The sequence below is a fragment of the Crocodylus porosus genome, unplaced genomic scaffold (assembly GCF_001723895.1).
Source record: "Crocodylus porosus isolate Cpor-Errol unplaced genomic scaffold, CroPor_comp1, whole genome shotgun sequence".
In the NCBI taxonomy this organism is placed as follows: Eukaryota; Metazoa; Chordata; order Crocodylia; family Crocodylidae; genus Crocodylus; species Crocodylus porosus.
Genome location: NW_017728931.1, coordinates 35045559 through 35072271, shown reverse-complemented (window position 1 = coordinate 35072271; position 26713 = coordinate 35045559). Strand labels below are relative to the sequence as shown.

The 26713-nt window shown below is 41.5% G+C and overlaps 1 protein-coding gene across 4 annotated transcripts in view; it reads left to right on the top strand.

Annotated features, from left to right (window-relative positions):
* Positions 1–23373, top strand: part of ERC1 (ELKS/RAB6-interacting/CAST family member 1) — a 467579-nt gene extending 444206 nt beyond the window's left edge. For all 4 annotated transcript variants that reach the window (XM_019544570.1, XM_019544571.1, XM_019544569.1 and 1 more), the window contains one exon: positions 16298–23373. In XM_019544570.1, the coding sequence (XP_019400115.1) occupies positions 16298–16435 (138 nt within the window). In that variant the 3' untranslated portion in view covers positions 16436–23373. The remainder of the gene's footprint in view (positions 1–16297) is intronic.
* The last annotated feature ends 3340 nt before the right edge of the window (positions 23374–26713 follow it).

Below are 26713 nucleotides of genomic sequence, written 5' to 3'. Positions count from 1 at the left end.
CAGCATCGCATTGCAGGCTCATGTTCATCTTGTGGTCAATGATGACCCCCAAGTCTCTTTCTTCTGTAGTGCTATCCAACATAGCACTGCCGAGCCTATAAGGAAGCTGCAGGTTTTTCCTCCCAACGTGGAGAACCTTGATGGGCCTATAGTTTGCCGGATCCACTTTTCTCTCTTTCTTGAAGATAGGCACCTCTTTGGCCTTCTTCCAGTCTTCGGGCACTACACCAGAGCGCCAGGAGTTTTCAAAGATCTGTGCCAGAGACTGGGCTATGATGCTTGCCAGCTCCTTGAGTACCCTGGGGTGTAGATTGTCAGGTCCGGCTGATTTGAAGGTATCCAGTCTCTCAAGGTGTTCCTTCACAAGGTCAGCATTAATGGAGGGCAGGGGATCTCCCTCACCCAGACGGCCCTGTCCCATGGTGGGCATGGGAGTCCCATGGGACTGATGAAAGACCAACACAAAGTACCCATTTAATAGGTTGGCTTTTTTCTGGGCGTCAGTTGTCAGTGTGAGTCAGACTGAACACATGCAGAGCCCCCAGCCTGGCCAGCACCCAAGTCTGCAGCCTTGACTGTGGTGAGAGAGACACTGTGCTCCAGACAGCTGTTCTGGCTCTGCTCACTGCCACACACTTCAGCATGCATGCATGTGTGTTTATGTGCATGGGTGTGTGCCCTCCCTTATATCTCTCCATCCTGGATGTCCTGGTCTGAGGGACAAATGCAGCCTCTGGGCCAGGCTCCTCCTGCCTCCCACCCAGCCTGGCTCCAGCAACCATGTGCCCCGCAGCCCTTGCCCGGCCCCGAGGCACCCCCAGCTTCACGCAGGAACTTACCCTGTGCCTCCATTTGCCCCGGCCTGGCCCCAAGGTGCCCCTAGCTCCGTGTGGGAACTTACCCTGTGTCTTCATCTGCCCCGGCCTTGCCCAGCCCCGAGGCACCCTCAGCTCCATGCGGGAACTTACCCTGTGCCTCCATCCGCCCTGGCCCAGCCCTGAGGCGCCCCCAGCTCCACGCGGGAACTTACCCCGTGCCTCCGTCCACCACGCATGCGGGCAGGGCATGGGCCATGCTGCAGCTCCCCCGGCCACGTGCTGGGGCAAGGGGCAGAGCCAGAGAAGAAGTTGCATGCGCTGTTCCCAGCTTGTCTAATCAGGCGTGGCTGGGGCAGCCCTGTGCCATGCAGACCGTGGGGCAGTGGCGGCAGGACCCGGCTCACTGATGAGCCTGGCCCTGCAGAGGTAAGCAGCTCCCCTCCCCTCGCTGCTGTCTGGGGCCCGCGGGCCGGCGCTGCCCGCCTTGCCTCGCCTCGCTGCTGCCCTGCCGCCACCACTGCAGATCGCAGAGGAGGCACCTCTGGCCAGATAAAATGGCTTGACGGGTCACATGGCGGCCCGTGGGCCATATGTTGGACAAGCCTGCTCTAAAGGAAAGAGGGAAATCGCTGTCTAGCAATTGCTTCTTGGTCCCAGAGGGAAAAGAGGGATGTTAACTCTTTTGGACTTATGAAACCACCAGTTCTTCATTCACAAGTGCAAGGTGAAGATAGTAATACTAACCAGCATAATCCTCTCCCTCTAATCTGGTTACCAGTTCACATTTTTCAGTCTTCAGGATACATTGTTTCATATCAACATCCTCATGCCTTCACACACAGAGAATGTTCTTGATTAGTGGAAGACCAGAACCATTTCCAATGCAGAGTTCTTCCAAATGGTCTCTTGCCAGACCTAAGAGCCTTTACAAAGGTCCTTGCAATACTGCCAGCACTCCTAAGAAGAAACAGCATTGTAGTTTCTACTTCCTGGATGACTGACTAGTGAAGGGTAGATCCACCTGGTAGGTGGCAGAAAATCTCCAAACCATTCTACATGTTCCCCATCTTAGCTCTGTTTATAGACGCACAGAGCCCCTAAGGTGCTTTAGCCAGACCAAGTCTCTTTGTGAATAATACCCCACGTTTCTGCTCACTGTTGTAGCGGATTTCACCTTAATCAGCAGATTCATCTACCAGTTTTCTTCCCAAAAATCTCCCTCTTCAAAAGGTGAAGCATCTCTCTGTATGCTTGACTTGAGGAGAACCTTATCCTTTTACTTGCACTGAATTAAACCTTTTCAGAAATGTCCTCACTTCTTTGTTTCCATAGTTCCAAGATTGAAAAGTGCAGTAGCTTTTGCCCAATGACTGTACAATTGGACCTCAGACTACATCAGGGTGTACCATGACGTTACTGAGGTGTAACCACCACCAACAATCAGAACTCATTCCACCAGAGCCCAAATGACTTCAGTGACTTGCTTTTAGCATTTGTCTATTCTGTACATTTGCAAGGCAACTCCTTGGGCTGCATATGCATTATTAACAAGTGTTGCACGTTTTGGAGACTTCTAGAACAGAGACCATGTTTGTCAAAGCAGTCCTCCAAGAACCTTGCACTCTTAAGATCACCTTCCAGGTGTACCATGTACTGATGTGGAGTTACCCATGGTGGAATTTGCATATAGAGAAGTACTCAAAGAAGAAAGAGAAATTGCTCCTCAGCCGCTGAAGATCTTCTAAATATATTGGCCATATGCACATTCCATATTTTGCCTACCCTCAGAGACTTCAGTAGTCAATTGTTAGGAAGAAACTGTGGAACAGGAAGCATACACTGCCCTTTATGAATTTAGTGAGGAGCATGAAGAGCGGTTACACACAGTACAAGTGCTGCTTGCAGGACAAAACAGTTTCTGAGCTTGCAAGTGTGAGTTGCATTTGCACGTAAGAGTGGAATGTGCATATAGTCATCACACCTTGAGGAATTTCAGTTACTGGTAAGTAACTTCTCTGTCTTTAGCAGCACCACCAGGGAGTTATCCAATGAAGATTTTTATCTTGTTTCTTTAAAAACAAAACTATATTCCACTGTACTTGGCACTAGCACTTGCTGCGCTACCGTAATAACTTTGGGAGGAGCTTCTCTTCCCTATTGGCTTATCTCCTCTCTTCCTTTCAGTTTATTATTTCTATTCTTATCAGCTAAATACAGGTGATAACCCCCCCACCTCTGGCAGAAGCATTCTATTGTGCGTAACTTAAAGCACTATCTATTAGAGCTGGACTGAACAGAACACACGTGCTGTACGGAGCGGGAGCTGCCTGCACTGGCCAAGAGCCCACCTGTACTCGCATGCCTCCCAGCGTGCTCTGTGGGCTCCCTGGGCTGCCGAAGATTCCTGAGCATGGCCAAATGGGGAAGCCATCCCTGATTAGCTGCCTGGCAGGGGGGAGCAGTCCCCACCCTGCTGCTTGGCGGGGCAGGGCTGACTTGCACTCAGGCAGAATAAACAAGCTCTGCCTGAGGCTAGAGCACAACCCTGCGCAAAGCTGCCTGACATAGCAGCAGAATACAACTTACCTTAACGCGCAGTGGATGTAGTACAGACATTCAAAAACGCACTCTAACCTAGAGCACTTTGGTCTAGTACCACATTCATTCTAACTTAGAGCACAGTCTACCAGTTTTAAAGCACTCAGAGACCCATGATCGTCTGTTCGGTTACAGCTTTAGAGCACTTTCTGGGCAATTAATGTGTGATAGATGAAATGTCTGTACCTAAACATCTTTATTTTGTTATCACTGTAGGGAAAAGTACTGTGTTTTGAGACACTTAGTCTACTCGTGAACCCTGTATGAAATCCATAATAATTGCAATAATTTGTATGCTTATTTGAAAAGTGTAAACTTTATTTTCAAAAATCAAGGAAGAAAAACAGTCTTCTGACAGACGATGTCTGATCTAAATAGTTTAAGTATATACTAGTACCTGCATCATCAAATTATAGTTTCAGGTTTGGGCAAAGGAGAAAAAACCTGCAATCTACGTCATAATTTTCAAATACTAATAGAAGATACACTGTAAATATTAATAATAAATCAATTCTAGCACATGCACACATGTGGAAGAGAGTTGTTGCCATTAATTTTTAATGACAGTATACAGTGCTAACAAAAATATTTTTAACTTGAGAACAGGGAGGAAGGGAAGTTAAACAGTGTCTTACAAGATATAGTTCAAAATAGTTCTTTTATATAGTTATAAATAAAGAAAAACTGGGAAAGCTTCCCCTATAAAAACAAAAACTTTTTGCATTTGAGTCCATTGTAGGAGAGGTCATTTTCAGAGATGACCAGGGATCTGGGTTTTTCAGTTGCTGTGGGAAAATGCAGATTTTCTCCATTAGTGGAGAAAAATGCAGATTTTTAATTGCAAATAGCAGATTTTTAATTTAAAATAAAAAATGCAGGTTTTAGACAGAGAAAACCAGGATCCCTGGAAATGACCTTCCAGTTGTTTCCACTTCCATTCATAACCTGCATTTTCAGCTCTGACTTTTCTCAAGTATTTTTACTTCTTAAATTCCATGTTATTTGTCTTGATACCGTGCACTTACCTAAGCTGGGCAGGAAAAATAAATCTAACCTGTCTGTCTTTTGAGGCCAAGGCGCTTTGCAGTTGGAGGAAGATAGCTCACTTGTACATTTTTTTTTTTTTGGTAAGGCTTGCTTCTTGAGGGGAAATAAAACCAAGGGTGCCTATATACCTGAAAGTTTTCACCATGTCAAGCATTCTAAAGCTGTCACTTAATACATGTGGACAACTTTAGAATGTTTTTAAAATGGTAGAAGTCACCTTTAGTAAAACTCACTGTATGAGTTTTAAATGTAAGGTGAACTGCAGTAGTGTGTCTCAGCCTACCTAGTTTGCCTTTATTGCACGCGTTTTTAACTGGGTCTTTTCAAAATGGTAATTACTAGTTGCTGCATTGTACAGCATCTGGCACTCCCTGCCTTCTACTCTACAGAACTGCAGCAAGGCATGAAACTCATACCAAACCATGGAAAGTCTATTAAGTTTTAAGGCACTGTACCTAACATGCTTTAAGTAAAGTGCAAAAGTTACGGGCCTTTGGAAATGCCTGCCCTTCATACGTATAGGCACCCTTAAAGTCTTCATGAACTTGGCGTAATCCTTGCTTCTTTTACAGTCTAATGCATCGGTTTTGAATGTCTGCCTCACTCCTCATTTGTGTCATTCAATGTTCATGGAAGAATTCTGTATAATAGCAGTTGTGCAAGGAATGAAAAATTCCATAAAGTGCCTCATTTTCTGCAGTTGCCCATGTGTCACCATTTAACTTCATCACTTGTTTTTTTAAGATCTCTGTTTCCATCTTCTTAATGTATTTTATTACCTTCCTAAAGCTGTCTGAGAGAGCCCAAAGTGGTTTGATCAGAGCTTCAAGGCATGCTGTGATGTTGTATCGTGAAGAATCACATCAACCTCATGTGGGCTGCTCTGAAGAGGGCAGGAGTAGACTCAGGGTGCAGCCACACACCCCCTTTCCCTGTAAGGGGCATAGGTAGCGAGCTGTCTGAGCTAACTGGCTTGTCAGTGCTGCTGTTGGGAGCTGCTGCATTGGCACAGGAATGAACACTGTCACCACTCAGCCCTGTTTTCCCCTGCCACTGAAAACAGTGGTGGGCAAGGGAGCAGAGAGCTAAGCAGAAGCAGCATTCACCTCTTGGGCTCTGCCAGCAGCTGTGCTGACAAGCCAGTGAGCTCACTGCATGTGCACCACACAGCCAAAGGAGATTCTGGCCATACCCCTCCTACACCTCCTGGATATGCCCATGGAAGAGGGTATCTTGTTTCTCCAAGGGCATCCTATTCCTTCTCACTCTTCTTACTAGTCATAAGAAGTTTAGATACCCTGTGGCTTGTTCAGTAAATGCACAGTTTATTGAAACTGTTCAGAGAGTCTTCTGGTTATGTTTGTTGCACAACAGACCACTTGGGAGAGGTCTGTGGGCACCCTTTTTATGTAAAGGGAACCACACTTAGGAACAGCTGGGTTCTTTGTTTACTTGGGTTGAGTTTAGTCTGTGTGGAATCAAAATTACCTTTTCTTCTCTCTCATATAAGTTACCCAGATTCTTGTGTACCAGTTCAGATGCAGAAATTGTTCTTTCTCCTAGGGAGGAAAAAAGAAGAGGCAGGTGTAGACTATGATCACCAATATGACTGATGGTACAGTACAAAGAAGAATACTAAATTAGATAGCCCCTCCTTTCATCCAAGCAGTTCCCTCTTTGTTCTCTTTGACATGCATATCCTGTCCTGTGCAGGTCTGAAGTCCTGGGCCCTACCTACCCTGGGGTTCACTTTCAAAAACTGGCCAGCAACACTGATCAAGCTATACCACACTAGGACTATCCCCATAGTTTCTCTCATAATCTAATTAATTTAAGTAAGTAATAGCAATAAAAAAATCTTTAATTTCAAAAGATTGTTATGGTATCTTTCTCTCCATTCCGAATATATTCAGACCTATCAGCCCAGGCCCTTTCCTTATGATTTTCTATTGCCAGTAATGTGGCATAATAACAACTTACCTGTAGTCACCTCATTTCAGAGTTCTTTTCCAACTTAAGTCTCACTACATCCTTGTGAAACATTTGCCATTATAAAGAAGGGTAAGCTGAGACACAGTAAGATATAGTTATTACTATGTGGTAACAGACTAAATAGTAGGTAGCATTAGAAACCAGTAGTTCTGACTCCCAGTTTTTGCTCTAGCTTTTAGAAAACTCTCCTTTCCCAAATTCATAAACTATGCTTGCATGAGAGCCTTTTAGGTTTGTCTTGCCTAATGAACTGGACTTGTAGACAAGTGAATTTTCTTTCAATTCTGGGGGTACCTATGATAAGTAGATGGGATTCTGAAGGAAGCATCTGGGACAGATTTACTGGTTACATTAACCTGCAGGTTATATGCTGAGTAAAAACCAGTGTGAATATCAAGCTAGCATCACCACAGCTATAGAATGGCACTCTTAGGGCGCTCCCAGACGAACACATGCGTGCTTCTTACAGCATCCCAAACCAGTTTGAGGTAATACAAGAGGCACGCTGCGAACGAAAAAATGTTCCCTGCACGGCATATTTGGAGTGAAAGCTCAAAATTTGATACCTGGAAAGTCAGATATCAAAAAAAAAAAAAGGAGGAAAAGGAAAAAAGCCCAGAAGCCAGTCCTCCAGAGAGATGCTCTGGTTTCTGGCCAGAGCATCTCTGTGGTGCTTCAGCTGCCCCAGAATGTTGCCCCAGTAAGGATGTGGCATGACTGGGACACAGGTGCTGTCACAGGTAAGTTAGGGATGTGGAGGTGAGGGGGTATGAGGAGTGGCAAGGGGTGTGGGGGGATGTGCAGTTTGTGGCTGGGCTTGAGCAGGGGCTGCCACATGCCTGCCCCCCCACTTGCCCCTGCAGCCCATGGCAGCATGTGCTGCCTGATGCTATGGGCAGGACTTAAAGATGCTCACAAGTCTATATAAGCAGTGCTTACATCATGATTTAAAATCTCAGTTCAGAATTGGAGGGGGCGGGGGGGGGTTCAAACCTATTTTCAAATTCCAGTAGGATTGGGCAAATAAATTTTGCCCAAAAAAGGAGTTATTCTGGAATGGTTAAAATGTTCTGATCCAATATTTTTTAATGAAGTGTTGAGTGTGCTGATTTAAAATGGCATTTTCATTTTTTAAAAATTGACACATTTAAAAACAATTAAAAAAGAGATCACCTAAAAATGTGAAATATTTCATATGCTTGAAAAAAGATATTTCAGGTCAAATTGAAACAAAATTGCTGAGGGGTTTGGTTTTGTTTGTTTGTTTCTCCAAAAATAATTTAAAATTCTCTTTTGGGTTGACCAGATTAAGAATACTTTTCCATTTTTCAGTTCTGCTACAGCTCTACTAACATGGGTTAGAAAATGAAAGATTTTATGTAATTGGTTTTCATTATATCTTGAGTACTGCTGTGTATATACCAATTGATTTTGGAGAGATGCTTAAGTGGGAAAGTATTTCTTGTTTCTTGACTGAATAGATAAAGTATTAATAATTCGATTTAAATCTGATACATTTTATATGTGGAACAGAAAATCCATATCATTAAAGAAATGGACATAGTCAAATAGACCTTTTAAAACTCTGATTTGTGTGATCCTGAACACTAAACACACCTTCCAAGCCTTGTAGAATCCAGATCCTGACATTGTGGTTTACATTAAACCCTTTGAAATATTTTGTGATGGATTTTACCTCTTCACCTCAAGGCCAATATGCACTGTCCATCTACTTCTGGCATGCAGTTTTCTGGCTGCTTACCCACCCCCCTCAGAACTCACGCAGATTAATAATGGGAGAAAACAGGTCATTGAAACTACCTTTCATAAAAACAAACTTAAACACTCTCAGATAAAAGGTGCCTTTCTACAGTAAGGGATACAGTCAGCGTTCCATATACTAGTGCTATAAGCACAGAGTGTATGTACAATTGAGAAGCATCAGGTCAGACACAACAAAGGTTTTCTCACTTGAATACCTGACAGTCTTCAAGCAGCCTCTGAAGTGCAGGGGTGGAGATCTGAGAGAGAATACACTATCCTCCTAGTGATTTATTTGTTTTTCAAGAAGGCAGTAAAATTATACAACAGGAAGCATTCCTGTTCTGAGACCAGGTTGGAGTCAGGGGGAGAGATCTTGAATCTACTGTAGGCATTGACCCCACAGAGATGTAGAGACGTTTCCCATTCTTCTACCTGAACATGAAGTATAAATTAGTGTGCAGCTTTTTGCTGGGGTCCTTATGATTCCTTCTTTTCCCAAGATACCTATATTTTACTTGTCATCACCTACACCCACACATGGTCTTTTCACCTCTCTTGTCCTTGGGCACTTCCATGAGAAAAGTATGTAATTCTCATCATGCCTGGTCTGAAGAAATAAACAAGAAAGAAGGAGCGCTCATATTCATGAGGTTCTTTCTCACCACAGAGAAAGAAAAATAAGAAAAGTTAGCACGTTGTCCATCTGTACCCAGTACCACAGCTATAGTGCATAGAAACAGAGTCTGGTCCAGGCAAAGTAAACACATTGGGAAATGTTCCCCAAAATTTTGGTACTGACAGTCTTCCAGATTTATCTGGTAATAACAGTGAGGCTTGGAAGCTCTTCACTTCTTAAGGAGCTTGTCTGAATGGAGCTCCTAGCAGAAGTCACTATAAGGGATGGCATAAAAACACTGACTGTAGGAAAGGTAATAACTCAAATATTATATTAATATTATAATGTTAAGTTCATGTAGAAAACAGCCATGCTCTCATCTTGCATCTCCAAAGACCTCTCTGCTGATAACCTAGTATGCAGTACTTCCCTAACTTCCATATTTCAACTGTTGTCTGTGCAGCTGCCTTATAATGGCTTTTTTTTTTAATTTGTCATTGTAAGTGAGGTCCCTGTTGAACCTTACCTTTGGGCAAGTTGAGTGAAGCTATTCTAACCACTCTTCTCCCCTAGCTTGACAACTTCCCATAAGTTCTCGAGTATTCTAGTTGGATTATGATGATTTATTTAGAATTGCATAAGGTGCTAGACTCATAGCTCTGGAAACTGAAGTCAGCTGATCAGCCTCAAGATAGATGTGGCAGAGGCAATGTCAGGTGCTAGCTTCTGGGGGTGAGAGGGGAATTCAGCTTCCCTGTTTCCTCTCATTTTAGATGTATTCTCTTGTCTTCAGATGGCATTTGTGTTACGGTGTTCAGCACCCCTGAAGTATTGAACCCCAGTGATAGTATTTCTCCTACTAAGTGACACCTCTGCAGAATCTGTCACCAGTGGCACCAGTTTCTAGGTGTTACGTGGAGGATGTAACTGAGTTTGCGATCCAGCTAGGACAAATCAGGTCCTGATATCCCTGCTACATTCTGAGAAAACGTCTATACTCTAAAAAAAAAATTGTGCAAGATTCTTACTCCTCGGTCTTAAATTCAAAATGTGAAACTAACTCATTAAACATCCTAAGCTTTTAAACTTTCCTTTGTCTTGGAGGGAGATGTAGTTAAGTAAAGTGTAATCTGGGCCCCCTTCTGGTCATCATGTGCCATTCCCGCCTTCCAGAAGTTTCAGGCAGTTTCTCATTTGCATCGGGCAAAGGAGCCCATAGAAACTCAGTCAACTGTGTGTCGTTGGTTTCCATTGGATTTGCTCTTCACCAGGATCCAGTAATGCCTCATTTGGTATCCTTTTTCATGTTACAGCCCCGGCTTTCAGTCAGGCCCAGTGTAAGCAACCCCAGCTTAACACTGTTTCACTTAGTGCTGTTTTGCTATAGCGCTCATTTTAAATTGATACCCGATTTCACTTAGTGCTCGATGAGTTTTATTATAATGCTTGCGGTCACCATCTTGGGTCATCAAAAACAATTGCGGTCGCCATCTTGGGTTGTCAAATACTTTTGGTTTTGCTTAACGCTCGTTTTGGTTAACACTCAGTTTTTCAGGAACCAATTAAGAGCACTAAGCGGGGGTTGCCTGTATGGTGGTTGAAGTTTTAAGTGTTGTGTGTTTTAGCATGCTTCTTGTGGTGTGTATGGGTGGTTTCATTTGTTTGTTTTATTTTGTGTTGTTTTTGCCAGTGTTTCTGCTTTTGCTTTGGTGCCTGTTTTTCCAGTGCTTAGCACTTAGGCACTCAGGTGACCACCACTTTTTTCAGTGCTTTTAGGTTTGTGTTGGCAGAGTGTCACAGCTGAATGCTGAGTTTGCTAAGGCTACTGAGTGACAGTGTTTTCCCTTACATAAGCCTAACAAAAGAGCTATATTACCCAAATGTATGGCATCATTAAGATTGAAGACTTCACCAGTCATTGATCCTTGACATACTCAGACCTCTTCACCTAAAGTTGGTGGTAGTGAGTTCTGGTCAGCTGCTGTCTCCATAAAAGTGGCCCTCCATGTCATCACTGAATGGTGAGACTACTGGACTCACAATAATTAGTTGTTTTGAATCTGGAGATCTCAAATTTAAAATATACTGGCTGTGGATCCGCCTAACTTAGAATGGAGAGCTTATATAAAGGAATTGGACACCCAGGAAAAAATGGGCTTCAGGAACTGCTTTTGCTCATATACATCCTGAAAATAATGGGATTTATTTATAATAGACTTTCAGGGACCCAGTGTCTCAGTCCAATCCTTGTTTAAAAGGGACAGTTGGTCAGAACCCAGCAGAAAATGGATAACCAAGCAGGGTAGCAGTTTGCATGAGGCTTGTGGGAGGCACTGAAGGAATGAGAATGGTGTCTCCCCCACAATATAGTCCCTGGTCCCTTGTTTTTCTTCCAGGGAAGAATCCAAAACCAAAACAAGACTGTCAGTTTGTGACTGACATTCATGAATGTTCTTTGCATAAAAAATGTTAGCTCCATCTCAAGTGAGGACACTACAGATTAATCTGTTTACCATTCACCTGAACAAGAAAGTTGCCAATTATTTTGGGGGCTCCAAGAAAAGATACTTTCTTCAAACATTGTAAAAGATGGCTCCTATACTTTTTTCATTGGCTGCATAGATAGCAAAGTACTACACCATGATAGAGGCATTTTCAGTCATTTTAGTAATCCCATACCAGTCCAGTAAGGTTTAGTTTGAGATCAAAGTAGTTCCATCAAGCTAAAATTGAGGCCCAGGTCATCATCTGAAGACCCAGGGAATCATGTTCTGTTCCATCATGGTAGTTTTCTCCGTGATAACTTTAGCCATGACATGATACAGATCCATAGGTATAGTGTCTCTTAGCAGGTGGTCTATATTCTCTTGGCTTCTTGGAAGCCATCTACCAGAAAGACCTAAAATATTTTCAAGTTGAAAAATTGTGTGATTCAGTCAGGCTCTAGTTGGACCTCTTTATTTGAGCAATTCAGTTATTTATTGACTATGTTATCGTTTTGTCTAAGTCCAACTCAGAGATTAAGTCCATCAAAGTATGTTTGACAGATACACTGGTCTGTCATAGCCTAAGGTAGACCACTGTCTACATCCCCTGACAAGTATATTCACATAGGGCTTGACACTTTTATGTCCTTTACCATTATAAACCTTCCTGCGGCATGTGATATTTAGTGGTCTTTACAAATTCCCCTTTGAACTTACTTCCTGTGAACTTAAGCTTTTTTAACATGAAAAGATATATTTGCCTGGTCACCCAAGGTATCATTTCATTGTGAATAAATTTCAGGCTCTAGTGTTTAATTCTCCCTTTACAAGATTTTACAAGGATGGGATTATCTCTGAACTCGTCTGAATTTCTTCTCCAGTTGGTATTGAAGTTCTGCTTTAATTAGCACATATTTGTCAAGACTTTTTCTACATTCTACATTTTTTTATACATTTTTTACTCATTTTAGTGAGGCTACTAAACCGTAGCCTTGATGATAAAAGGACTGTAGAGTCCTACATGCTGCAAACTAAAGTCAGTAGACAGTCTGCTCGGTTTTGCTTATTGTAATACCAGTTCATCTGGCAAGGATTTAATAAGAGGACTTTGTCTAAGTGGATATCCAGTTATATTTCACATTGTTAAAGATGACTGGTTTGAAGCTGGAAAACCCTTTCAGTGGTCACTCGATTCAAAATCAGGCTGCCACCATAATCTTCTTCATAGATGTTTCTGTCATGGATGTCTACAGATCAGCTGCATTAACTTTTCTGCACATACTTATTTATGAAGTAGTTTTTCTTGAGTTTGCCTTCCAGTGGGAATCTCATTTTGGATTCTGGATGCTTCAAAACTTGTTTCAAAAGTAGAAAAAAACAAGCTGCTATCCTCAGAAAGATTTGCTGTTCAGTCATGAAATATTTTATTTTCCGTTAGCTAACTTTTTCCCCCTTTGGCACAGGTTATGAGTCCATTCTGTTGTGCTTACACTGAGTTTGCCAGGAATCTTAGTAATACATATGTATTCAGATATATAAATATATGACACAGATGGCAGGCATGTTAAGCACAGAGGAGATTATTTACCTTGTAGTTCTGCTTTTCTGAAGATACCATCTTGCAGGATTTTCACTTGCCCACCTACATCCTTATAGTTTTGGAGGATCTCTTTCTTACATCGATAGTCATAATTCTTTTTTTCCTGAGAATGTCATCTTGCACTCGGTTGAAGGAACTGACTTAGATGTTCAGAGGTAGCATTTATGCTCATCAGAAAGCCTGACTAGTGCTTTCCCTGCTAACACTGCCCTCTGGTGGTATTGCACGAAAGAGTCACAGTCCAGGTAAGAATCCTGCAAGGTGACGTCTTCAGAGAAGCAACATTACATAAATTGTTTTTACTTCCGCTCTGGTTAAATACCCTTTGTCCTTCCTCTCCTCTGCCTCCATACTGACACACTTCTGATTGCGTCACCATGAGGTCCTTATTCTGGTATGGATGGCCCATGAAGCCATACACATGCTGTTCTGGGGATTTGCCAGTAGGTGGTACCTTACTGAGTCTTGTCACTGGACTCTGGGTAAGTTAAGAGTTTCAGTAGCCTGAGAAACCTAAGGTTCAAAAAGTAGTTTATGATGCCAATTGTAATAATCAGCTCTGCTTCTTGGTGACTGTGTTGCCTCTTTAAACCCAGCTTGCTGGCTGGACTTCTAACTTTTCCACTGAGTGCACACTTCCACTCAGTAAAGCTGCCAGGCTGTGGCTCGGCTACTGGAACCAAGCAAATTGCATATCCAACAACATGATGTTTCTAAGCCATGCTGGGTTACTTTTAAATTCCCTCCCTCCATCCTTTCTCCCATGAGAGCAGTTACAGAGCCCAGAGCACTCCCTTCCTTCTCCTTTTCCTGCCTCCCCAGCTCATGTCATTCTGAGAGTCAGGATCAAGTTGCTTTTGCATTGTGATTCTTGGCATAAGCCCCTCTCAAAATCATATTACTGTTCTGTGAGTGTAGCAAGGGCTTGAGACAGCCACTAGGAACAAAATACAAAAGAACCCATTAACATTCTGCATGCAAAAGCCAAATAATTTACTATATACTACTCTGGTTTTATCCACAGAAGCCTGAAGCATTAACTTCTTCAGAATACATTTGCATTTAATCTGTTTTCAAGTTTTAGGGTGTTTGGTTTCATACCTCTTCTTGCAGTAACACTGTAGCAGTCAAATATGCATCGCAAGCACTGCATTGCATTTTTCATTTTACTGTCCCTGTGTAGAAACATACTGTTCCATCTGCTTAGAATTTAAATTGCAGAAATATAGCCCTCCCTACTGCATAGTGTTTTCACTAAGCCAAGCACAGAGTGTTGTTGTCCTAGTAGTCCTAACATGTCTGCTGGTTAAAAATACTTCAATTTTTAGAACTACCAGGATGATCAGTGCCATAGAATACTTAAAAATAAGGCAGAAGGTGGGGTAGGGTGGCATTAGAGACTAACTGGTTCAGAGACACATAAGCTTTCATTGGAAACCTACTTCATCAGATGCTATGAATGGACAGCTTCAATTTCCTTAAAAAATCAGGTACCGTTGGGTATGAGAGATCATCCATTTAAACCCAGCTGAGTTTGATGTTCTCTCCATATCACACATGTGCACTCCATAATTCCTGTACAAAGTATAATATTAAGTTAGAGAGAACACATCAGTTACTTAAGGGTAATACACCATATAAAAATGTTGTGCATAGTTATAGTTTAAAAAAAAATAGTGTTGGAAACTCAGGAAATTTAATTAGATACCAGAGTTTTGAAAGTATGGAATTAAGTAGTAAATAAATACATCAACTTCAGAAACACTTGAGAGAACTTCTCCCACCCATAACAAACAGATTGTCCCTATCAGTGGGCGTGTCTACACATGCAATTAATGCACATGAATAAACTCTGGAACTTATTGCTCTGGACTTTATTGCTCCCAGGTGTGCGTTTTGAACATGTACCCGGGACCAAAACACATTCAGCTGGATCAGAGCATCCCTGGCTGGTAGGGGCTCTAGGGAGTCAGCCTGCCAACTTATAAAGTTGGCTTCCCTCCCACTCTGCCCCCTCCCCCCCAGTTCAACATGTCATGGAGGAGCTGGCTAGGGCATGAGGGGGATTCAGCACAGGGCTAGCTAGCAGGCAGCCCTCATACTAAAGCACCCTTGTGCTAGCTGGGGCAGCATCTACGCGTGCTCTGCTGCAGAGTAAAAAACTCTGCAGCAGGATAGTTAACCTACTGCCGAGTTCATTATTTACTGTGGCCTAACAGGAACACATGTAAACATCCCATGTAGATGTGCCCAGTGGCCACAAAAGTGAGAATTTCTTACACTTCATCATATTGGACTCTGGCCTTTTTTATGACCATACTTAGTTCATAGATAAGGGCATACTTTATCAGTTCCTGATTAGACACTGAAAGCTGTCATTCCTGAGTCTTCATTAAGATTCCTTGGGCCACTAACTGCACAAGTGTCATTAAACACAGAGCTAGTTCCTGTATCTGTGCATACAGACCTGCTAAGCTTAGGTTGTTAAATAACAGCACATACTTGAAAAGCAGTTTAAAAACTTTGCAGGGAAAGAGTTAATGTTTTGCAAGAGATGTTAACTAACTTTTTCTTCATTTCAATACATATGTGTGCTCCCTAGAGGTATAATTTTGCTTCACAGATTTAATAAATATAAATGTTTTGCGGGTGGGAGCATGTGCTGTGACAAATTTCACCAAAATACAAATTATAGCAGGAATATATTGTTTAAACAAAGTAAGTAAAACTGGGCAAGTCTTTTCCTGTGTGTCATTACCTACTTGCTTTCTTAACAAATCTCTACAGAAACCAAGAATACTGTATAGGCTGCACACTTCAGCTGTGCAAGGGGGTGCTTCATGCTGTCCAACAGGTACCCTTCTAGTTATCAGAAGATGGGTAAACGGGCTTTCACACTGACTTATCTAAATGTGTAAACTAGGCAGAACAAGCTATTCCAGAACAATTTATTTTGCAGTACCTATTCCAGAAATAGCCTTCCATGTTCCAGAATTACCACACTCGCCAAGTGTGCACAGTTTCCACACAGGAAGCATTTCTGGAGTACTATAGAATTGCTTATTCTACAATAGCTACTCTGCTCAATTTCTCCCATGTAAACAGGGGCTCAGGAAAAGTGACCAGAGAAAAATTTAAACAGTAATTTGAGTTCCTAAAATGTTAAACTGCTGTTTGTCCCTTCTCTAAATCTGATGCTCCAGCCCAGACCTTCCCAAATTATGAACTTTCTAAAATAGGGACTGCCTTGGTCTGATTAGCTCATTCAGTGCCAGGTCTGACAGTGTGTCGGTCACTGTCCAGGACCCTCATTTAGTTCCACTATATAAATAATAAAAATGAACTGATATGTGTTGTTTTGGGGGTTTTTTTGCAGCTTCATGATGAATTAGAAAAGGGCGAGAGGGACAACGCAGAGCTGCAGGAATTTGCTAATGCCATCTTACAACAGATAGCTGATCACTGCCCTGACATCCTGGAGCAAGTCGTCAACGCACTTGAGGAGTCGTCATGACCTCAGCCACTAGCCCCTAGGAGCAACAGAGCTCGTGGCCAAGCCCAGTCAGTCCAAGGAGTCATGTGAAAGGAAAGGAGTGTGAGAGAGACAATGGAATAGGAATTTTTGGTGCACCTTTTACAAAGAAAAAACCTCTATAAACTACATGCTATCTTGGTTCTCCCAGTCTATGACTGCTGAATCCAGTTTGCATTCATCTTCTCACTGCCTTTCTACTTTGGAATCTGTCTCCCAGTTAACTTTCTTCTTTGTATTAAGGCTTTTGGATACATCTAAGCAGAAAATGTCTGAGTCCACTAAGCACAGAAGAGGGCATCCACTGGACACAAGCAGTTCTTTGTGAGGTCATGGAAGGGGGCGTTTGCCTTTTGTTCTTTTGTTGCTGGTTTGTTTCTATGAAAAAGTAAAACCTGAATTTTTTAATGCTAAAACAGAGCATGCTCTACTTATGAGCTGCAGCTGACCTGCATCAGCTGACAAGCTCAGGATTTGCTGCCTGTCTAAATTTCTTATGAAAAGGAGGGAAGTAACACCAGGTAAAGAGAGAGCAAGTCTCTCTGTTTGGTCTTGCTGGTCATTTCCATCCAGCAGCTGTGGGGCAAGATAGGCATGTGGGTGCTTTTTTGTTGGTTAGTCTGTTTACTTAGCCTCACTTCTGTTGTTACTGAACTGGCTCTGATGTGCCAAATGTGGCTTATTTTCAGATTGTTTTCTTTAGCTCTTGGGGTCTTACTTATGCTTTTGCACCATCATGTACCTCGTCTCTGCCACTTGCTTCTTGTTTTCAGAGAGTTCCCTTCCATCAAGCAGGTCAGCCTCCAAACATAGTGTGTACCTTACCCAGTGCTAATGTTTCAGGCAGTGGTTTTGTGAGCTCTAATTGCAAGCAGAGTAGTTCTAGCATTATCTACATAAGAAAGCTGCACCAGTTTGAGTAAAGAGGCGATTTTTAAATCAGTTAAGATAAATGGGTAGAATAGGCTATATGGACACTCTTGCTTTAATATAAATGAATTTCCTTTTGATTTTTCTTAATTTGATTAAGAATCAGTTTAAAGTGAATGGAAGTAAGTCATTCTTAAACTGAACTAAGAAAATTTACTTTGGGGTTTGCACCCATTTAAATGAACTAGTTTACAGTTACACTTTTAATTAAACCACTGCAACTCTATTGCCATCCATCCTTTGCCTTTGCCATCCTCATGATAGCCAATACTGGCAAGAGATATAACCCCTAATAAGTGATCTGTTTGTTATTGCCTTAGCAAATTAGAATCTAGTCCAGTGATAAGGCTCCAAAGGTCCATTCATACCTTTTGCTCTTAGTGTGAAGACATGATTTTGCCCTGGGTGCTATTTGTGTCTTCAGTGTGCTTCTGTTGACACCCACAAGACTGAATTATTTGGCATCCCCCTACAAGATCACTAAAGGAATTATTCTCTGTTGGACTTTTGGCTCTCTAACACTAAATGTTAAGAAAATAGACTTTTTCTCTTCTGTTACATTAAGAGAAAAGGGTACATTAGACATTAATGCAATAGTGCTGAGATTGCAGGCTCTTCAACTGCTTTCCCATCAGGTTTGTTTCAATGGTGAATGCCCTTCCTACTGATGCAGGAAGCTGCTCTACCACCAACTGATCTTTCAGAACCTAGAAATATCAGTTGTTAAGTATCAAAATTCAAGCTTTTGGAGCAGGCTCTCCCCATTCAGAACCCACATTGCAACTCCTGTAACCCAACCCTGAGCTTATATCACTGCCACTTATGCTGCCCAAATCCTACAGTGCCTTTAGGTTTACTCTCTATTTCCTTGTCTTTCACACCTGCAGCACAGCTCCTCTGCCTTTCTTCTACCCATTGTTCCAACTTTTGGGGGGACTGATCCCTCTGCAACTGGCAAACATTTGAGTGAGTCAACATTCACCCTTTGCTTATCTGAAAATTGCACTAAAAGTCCAGGCAAGAAAGGCATCTCACTTGCATTCCTTAAAATGTAATGAGCAGTTCAAAATAAATCCTTTGCAAGTTTGTGAAAGGATCCAGTAGGTCATCCATTGCCAGCAGCAAACCACATCAGGGAATTCAGTATTCTCTCATTGGCATATACAGGGGAACATTTTAATCTGAGGCATCCTTTAGAAGGGGGAACTATGTCAACAACCTTGGTGTTAATTGGTTTAGAAAAAAAAAAGGTCTGCTTCTCAGTTTCCTAATGGGAAGTTCATAGCTTCCTGTCCTTGCTTTGCAAATCAAGAATTATAGCTTTAGTTCTCACTGCAGTTATTGCTTCTGTCTGAGCCTTTTCATCATTGAACAGGAAAAGAGTGGGAACCTGAATGTTTGCAAGGGTGACATACTATGTACCGGAAGGCATATAGACAGTGACTGTATATACCACTGAGCCATGCCTCATACCAGAACCAGCCCTTTGGCCCTATTATTTGAGTCAGCACGTTTTGATAGGAGCCGTAGTTTTGAAATCTTTCTCTTGCTTTTTTTCTTCATTGCCCCTAATTACTCACTGTAGGAATTTAATGCTGCCTGTAAAACCATCATAGCCATCAGCCTAACATCATCCCACCACCACCACTCCCTGACTGTCCCATTAACTTATATGGTCAAATCTCCAGCTGCCCATGTTCCCTGCTGTAAAACAATCCCTTCTCTGTGAGAAGCTGTGGAATTTCTCTTATCGATGCTTCAAATGACTCCTGCTCATAAACCTCTTACTGAGATGCTCCTCGATAGCACTTTGACTATAGGGTAGGGGGAAGGGACAGGAATGAGTGGTGGTCATTTGTAGCTATTACAGCAATTCCATGTTTATTGCATGGCCCGTAAATCACAAGAAAGCTCCAATTTTCAATGCTGGGATTTCTGGAACCTTTAACTTAGCTGCTGCCATGTGGCTGTGCTTCTGAAAGTGGGTGCAAGGCCTATGTATTGAAAACCAGTTCAGTCCCACTGTTTACACTCAGTGGTGCTCCCACCATGTTCTCTGAAGAGATTTGTGAAGGAGAGCTAATTTGCACACTGCCCATTAGGTCTTCATCTTTGAGCCACCCAGTTGCTGTTCTCTCCAGCTGGATTGTTGTGCCCGTCTACAATTTCTCCAATTACCTATTGTCATCTTCATGTGCACCTACATCTACTACCTTAAACGTTGATTCCCCAGTAAAGTGCTTTCAGGGAGAGAACAAGCTCTGGTTTGGGAACAGCTCTGATCTAACTTGATCTCTGGTAAACCATTGCAGGTAATCTCTATGATCCTACTTAGATAGAGGTCCTATCATGTTGAATATTCATGGGAATGGTCTAATTTAAAGGAAAGGTGACTGACCAGGATTTAAGGCTGAATATGACCTATCTTAACTTTTTTTTTCTTTTATGGAGTGTCACACCACTGGCCTTAGGGTAACTCTTGGACTTAGCTGATATGCAGCCCATCATAAGGTAGCATATCATGTGCCTAGCAGAATGGGTGCATGTGTGTATGGTATTTGGTAGCTCTTTTAACTTGATACCTCCCTGTTCTGCTTCCAGGGAGATCAAGCCACAGTGTCCAGTAAACACAGCTCCAGTACAATGCCATAGTAGTCCTGGCAAATTCATCTGCCCTTGGTGTTTCCCTGCCCTAGAATCTAGTTTCCAAGAATAACACAGAATGTGTGAAGAGGGGTCCTGCAGGATTTTGCTTAGTCTTGCCACATTAACAGAGTTCAGTTTGCTGTGTTATAAAGGTTTTGACTGCTTTCAAGTTCTTTTTTTTCCAGATATCAAAGTGTTCATTTGTAAAGCTGCTGAAAGATTCATAGACAGGAAGAGCTCCCCATAGTTAATATTACCTTAGGGTTTAGATGTAAGTGGAGCTCCCTGAATTTTGTGCCTAGTGTACACCCTGACACTCACTCCACCTGTTCACAATCCCCAAAAATCCAGTTTCTTCTTTTCCTCTGCACCAAACCTCTTCTAAAAACACTAATGAAAAAGGACATGACAGCACTGGAAATATCTTGAGCATAGTGACACTATTTCTAATTAGAGGAAGAGCTGACTGAAGCCCATCCCAGGTAAAACTGTAAGCTTCTGATATTGTCTCTTACATTGGCAAGATCTCCATCTATAAAATGCCAAACCCTCTTTGGAAGAACCAAGCTTCAGCCAAGCCCAGGAGGGTGGTGGGTGATGGTCATGTGATGCAGAAGTGTCTATGTGCTGTTTCCAGTTGTACTACTGGACTAATGTCTGCTCTAAAACATTTTTTGGTACTTGGTGTCTTTCTAAGTATTATGCACAAGGGAGTGCTAATATTATAGATCCCACCTGCCAACACAAACGTCTACCCACATACACGCACACACACCCATATCCACCCTGCTTTCTGAACCCAGTGGTATATTTTTACTTGCCTGTAGTGCTCCCACCCATAGCTGCTGCTAATGTTTACTGTGTTGCAAATTTTTTGTTTCTGCTAATGGGTTAATGAAGCAGGGTCCCCATTCCCATACCCCATCGTCAATCATTGCCAGAAAGGGTTCTTTACAAAGGGTGGTGAATATATGCTGATTCCGATATAAAGCAGAAGTTCCATTCCACAATGTACCTATTCCACAATGACTTTGATGAAATAAAAAGGAAAACAGTACAATCAAGGTGTCTGGGGTTAAAAGAAACCCCTACTCAGTGAGCATCTGCACTGAACCAGAAAGCAAGAGAGATGGGAAACTGAAGGTTGCAGATAAATAACACTGCCCCAGTGAAGCCAGTGGGGTGAAAGGGTCAGACATAGGGCATGCTTGGACTGCCACAACTGACAAGATAAGCTTTCCTCTGCCAATCACTTGCTTTTGTCAATGTCTTGGGAAATCCAAGTGTTGTTTTTTAAAACAATGTTTTTAATTGTTTTTTCCACCTAAGCAGAAGCCGTACACTATGGCAAATCTTTCTGAACAAAATGGCTGTGTCCGCTGACTATTTTTAAAAAAAGAAAGAAAAGAAAGAAAAGAAAAACTGTTTTGAAACTTTTTAGTGTCAAAAGCATAAACACAAGAATCCTGACTTTTTCCAGTGGGTGTGGTGAGTGATGTAACCCTGTCATCGGTATTGTCCCTGACTTTTTCAGGGGTAATTTTTTTCCTGTTTTGTTTTCTGCTTGTTGATATTGTCTGTGTGGTCCTAAGGCTGGGGCAGTTACCAACAATGTGTGTCTGTCATCAGATTTAAAACAAAGATAGTAGTAGAAATGAAAAAAGATGTGTGTTAAAAATATAAAACTAAATGTCATCAAAAGGAATTCAAGTTAGGCAGTAGCAAAGCTCAGAGTCCTCTTCCCAGGTTTGTGAGGAAAAGGATTTGAAGGCTCCTGTTTATCATAAATGGCCTTTAACAGACTACTGAGGGCAGAATAGTTTGGCCTGTTAGGAAATGTTACTGGCCCTATATTGTATGTTCTTTCTCTCCCTTGGTTCTGCATTGTATCTACTAGATTTAGAATATAGAAATGGGAAAGGCAAAAAGTTATCTTAGAAATCAGTCTTTACTAGGAATAGTTACTAGTGTTGGGTGTCCTGTAGACTGTCAATTTTTGGTGCAAGTAGAATTTTCAGACATTGTCTGTTGAATTGCACCTGTAAATTGTGTAGGCGTGTGCAGATGTATACGAGCATTGTCAATTAGCAGTTTACACATGTGCATGCTTACTTTGCAGGTGCCTGTTTTTAAAAAGTGTATTCTTTAAAGTCCAGCATGTGTCGTGTTACATTAAAGGACTTACAGCCCTTTGCTGCTATAGTTCTGTGAGAGACTGGACCATGTAAGAGACACTGTCAATTTGAAACTGCATGTATAGCAAAAAACACATTTCTTTTGATAGTGATGCTTAAATTATTTTAAATTAATATGTTTTGTAAAACCCATCTTATTTTTCACAATGGCATTTGTTTGCTTTTTGCACTTCTTCTAGCTTGGACATTGAAAATCAAGTCAATGTCACCTTTTTCAGGTTCTCAGTGCTTTTTATTTGCTTGAAACAATTTTTTGACTTGGAAATAAAAATTATAAAACCATTTATATTAATATTATGTACTTTTAGATGTTGTAAAAACTTGGTTATCTAGAATCTAAATTATGAGCCAGACTTTTGTAGACACTAACCCTTTAACAGACTTTTCACCAGGCAGACAGCACTCCCAGGACCAGGTCATTCTCAGTGCTAGTGAAGTGTAATGGCTCTTCTGCATTTAAATCCATCAGCCTCAGTAACTGCAAAGAGCCCTGTTTTCTTTGTGGCCTGTACTCTATGACAGACTTGAAGGCAATTAAGTTTGACCTTTATTGATGTTCTTGTTAGTAGATCCTGAGGATGCTGTGTTGGTAAAATAACACAGTTCTGAAGGAGGGTGAGTCAGATGGAACCATAGACAAGGGAATGATTTCTGTGCTGATCTAACATGTTGTTCCACTAAAACAGTATTGCTGTTTACCTCTGATTCACTAAATGAGGAGGGCTGCATGCCAGAGCCTGTTATACCAAATAGTTCATGGAAGTAGCCTGGGGGACTGCCATGAGGAATAAAAATGTGTGGGACAGTTGACACATTCTACAGACTGGGATCCCTCATTTGCTTTGGAAGAGACATGTTGCACTTTAGTGGAGGAGGAGATGAGCTTTGGGTATAGTCTGCCATACTTGAGTTCCTTTTGGAAACAGCAGCAGCAGGAGACATTGATGTCTGTGATGCAAGTGTGCACGCTGCCTTCAACTTGTATGTGTTTTATTGCTGGAGTCATGTTACTGACTGGATAATGAAATTGCAAAGAAAATGTGTTATATTCAATTTTGCCTTGATAATATAAACACGTTGTTCATTTTTTCTTCTTTTTTTATTCACAAACTAAATTCATCAGGAAATTATAAAATTATTTAAAAACTCTGTGCTGTCTCTTCTTTTTCAGTCCCATTATGTCTTATGCAATGTTTTTTCCCCACAGATCTGAAATGTGGAAGACTGGGAGAAACCTGTATATTCTCCACACTGGGAATAAATATACAGCTGGAGATTGAAACGAGTATATGGCAATGCAGAAAAGAATGCCAGAGAGTAGAAAGTAAAAGGACAGTGGTAACATTAATCAAAACAGAAGGTAGGCAGGTATTTCAGGCAGTAAACTAGGAATACCTCTTCAAACTTGAAACTCAGATAAGATCAGCCAGAAACAATTGAAATGTTTGGATACCACTGCAAGGAGCTTGGGCAATAAATGGAACAATCAGAACGCCTGGAATGGGGCATGAAACCAGATGTTTTATGAGTAACAGGGATGTGGTGGAATGGTACACATGACTAGAATACCGTTACTGAAGAATATAAACTAACTAAGATAGAATAAAGGTGGTGAGACAGCAGTGTACATCAATGAAGTAGTAGAGCATAAAGAAATAAAGAGCAATGGCACAGACAGAATAGAATCCACTGGGACAAAAATCAGGCTGAGAAGGAACAGTGAAATGGACTCCATAAGGATTTCTCTGGGGATTTGCTATATGCCTCTAGGCTCAGACTTGAGAGAGACTGAGACAGAGAAATCCCCATAAGAATGTGGGAGATAGTATCAACAATAGAAATTGTATGATTGTGGAAGCCTTTAAATTCCCGGTTATAGATTGGATAACAAACACTACCAATAGTAAAGGGACAGTGACACAATTGGATGAGGAAGCTGATAATTTCCTATCAAAAACTGAACCAATGAGAAGTTACTAAGAGCAAATCTAAACTATTTTAGATTTGGTTTTAGTAAGTAGTGAGGGTCTTATAGAAGCACTGTTTTTTAAAAAATGATCTTGATCTAATAATCATGAGCTGATTTAGTTTACAGTAGATGAGACTAGATCTTAGCTAGATTTTTAGATTTCAGAAGGGGAAGCTGAAAACTGAGACTAGACCCAGGAACTCAAAGGTTTTAATGCAGAGGAGGTTTCAAATCAAAAGTGCGAATACCATCTGGAGATTGTGTCTTGAGCAAGAGACCAAGCAATTGGTAAAGAAGGGCTACAGATCTGTTCCAATGACCAATCACTTTAAACAAGCTACTGAGAGCAAACAGAGAATTTGCAAAGAAAAGGGTTTGTTCAGCAGGGAGAGCTATCTTTCAGAAGTCATCTATAAAGGAAGAAAGACTGGTTCTTGAGCTACTAGTAGATTCTGCAAAGCCAAAATGAAGAGCAAAACTCTTCAGATTCCTCAGACCAGTGGCAGAACTTCAGCTCGTCTTCCCCGGCTTTTACCTGTGGAATACTAAACGAACATTTAATTTAATTTTGTTTTCTTGAGGTGCCTTATGGCTATGGTATATGTGAAGGGACTCCAGTAGATGGTTTGTAGGACTCCTTGGATACATAGTTACCTCTAAATGTAATAGACTGCACTCAGTGGTCCTGATCTGTGCTTAAGTCATATAAATAATAAGAGGAGGAGGAGGAAAGAAGTATGGGCTATTGTACACTGGAGATGGGGTGGAGCATAGGGATAATATAATTCAGTAGGAATCATCCTTTTCGGCAGGTGTCACAAATTAGCCCTGCACCCTTCCTGAGTGCCACTCTGATCCATGCTTCTGCCCAATCTGCTGCTCTGCTTTCTGTTCCTTACTTTGTACTTGCTGCCCAGTCTCCTTCCTGCTCTGCCTTCTGCTCCCTGTTATCTGTTGTAGTCCTGCCTGCTCTCCCCAACAATTTGTTGTGTGCCACACACTGAGGATGCATATGCCACTTATGTTGACCACCACTGATCTAGATATAGCTCAAGTACTGAATGAATACTTTGTTTCTGTCCTCAGTAAGGGCAAATACATATATAAGGATTGTGGCAAAGGGAATTAAGATAGAAATTAACACAACTGAGATGGAAGGAAAACTAGGTTTGCTTATTATGAAAATGTGGTGTGGCTGAGATAATCTTTCAATGTTCTGGGCTAGAACTGGCACAATAAATGAATGAATCTATCAATTTGGGAGTAGTACCCAATGACTGACAAAGAGTAAATATAACACTTGCATTCCAAAAAATAAAAAGGTGGCGGGGAGGGGAAGGGAGGCATTGCAGGGGTAGAAAAGAGACCCAAGCAACTGGAAGCCAGTTAGCTTGACCCCAGTGTTATACTGTGTCTTAAAACAGATGCCAAAGCAAGAAAAACCGGGGAGGAAAACAGAAAATGATAAAATACAACATGGTTTTTAAAGAAGCTCGTGTCAACCAAATCTAATACCCTTGTGTACGACAAGGTAACTGACTTCTTAGATTAAAGCTGTGCAGTGGATCAAAATACCTCAGCCTAAGCATGTGGGAAGCATATTGGGCAAACTTTACGGTTGGGAAAGATGTTAGACAAGTTTGCAAGCACAAATGGTCTTGTGCCAGACCTGAGGTAGTGCACCCTGTACCCAAAAGCTTGTTTAACATCTCTTCAAATTAGGAAATTGGCCCAGTAAAAGATATCCGCAAAAAAAAAGCCTTCCTTGTCACACTTTCCATGGACATATGATTCTCAACCAGGGTGTTGCAAAATCCTTTTAAGGGGGGTGTGAGGTGCCTCACAACTTTAGCACTGTTAGGCAAGCTATACATGATTCACAAGATAAACCCAGAGATTTCAAATAAGAATCCATAATTTCAAAAACATTCTGACCTGCTCTGGTCCACCTGAGTTTTTTCTTGCAAAAGGACAATTATTCTTCTTATTCTTCTGTAGTCAAAGAAAACAAATGATATCTAAGATCTGGCATTTTTGAGGGTGCCTTGAGTTTAAAAAAGTTGAGAACTACAACTGTGGGCCGTCACAGTTACAGCACTACTCCAACCCTAGATTTAAGGATAGTATTCAATACTGTGCTTCATGGAAATTTATTAGCTAAGACAGGGTTGTAAATTGTAAGCAGGATACAGAAACTAACTGAAAGGGAGACTACCAGAAATTATGTGAAAAGGGGAGTTAGTTGGAAAGAGATCACTTAGGATGTTCTTGGGAATTGGTCTTGGGACCCATCCTGTTTAATATTTTTATTAGCAACCTTAGTGCAATAACTAGAGCTGGGCTCATTGAAGATGAAGACAGCACAAAGTTGAGAGGTATGGACAGTACAGAGGAAGACTGCTTTGAACATAAAAATTGGGTAGCTTGAAGTGGAATAATAGCAAGGTATAAACTTTAATGGTACAAAATATAAAATCATGCACTTTGAAACTAATATCAGTAATTTTTGCTATAACATCA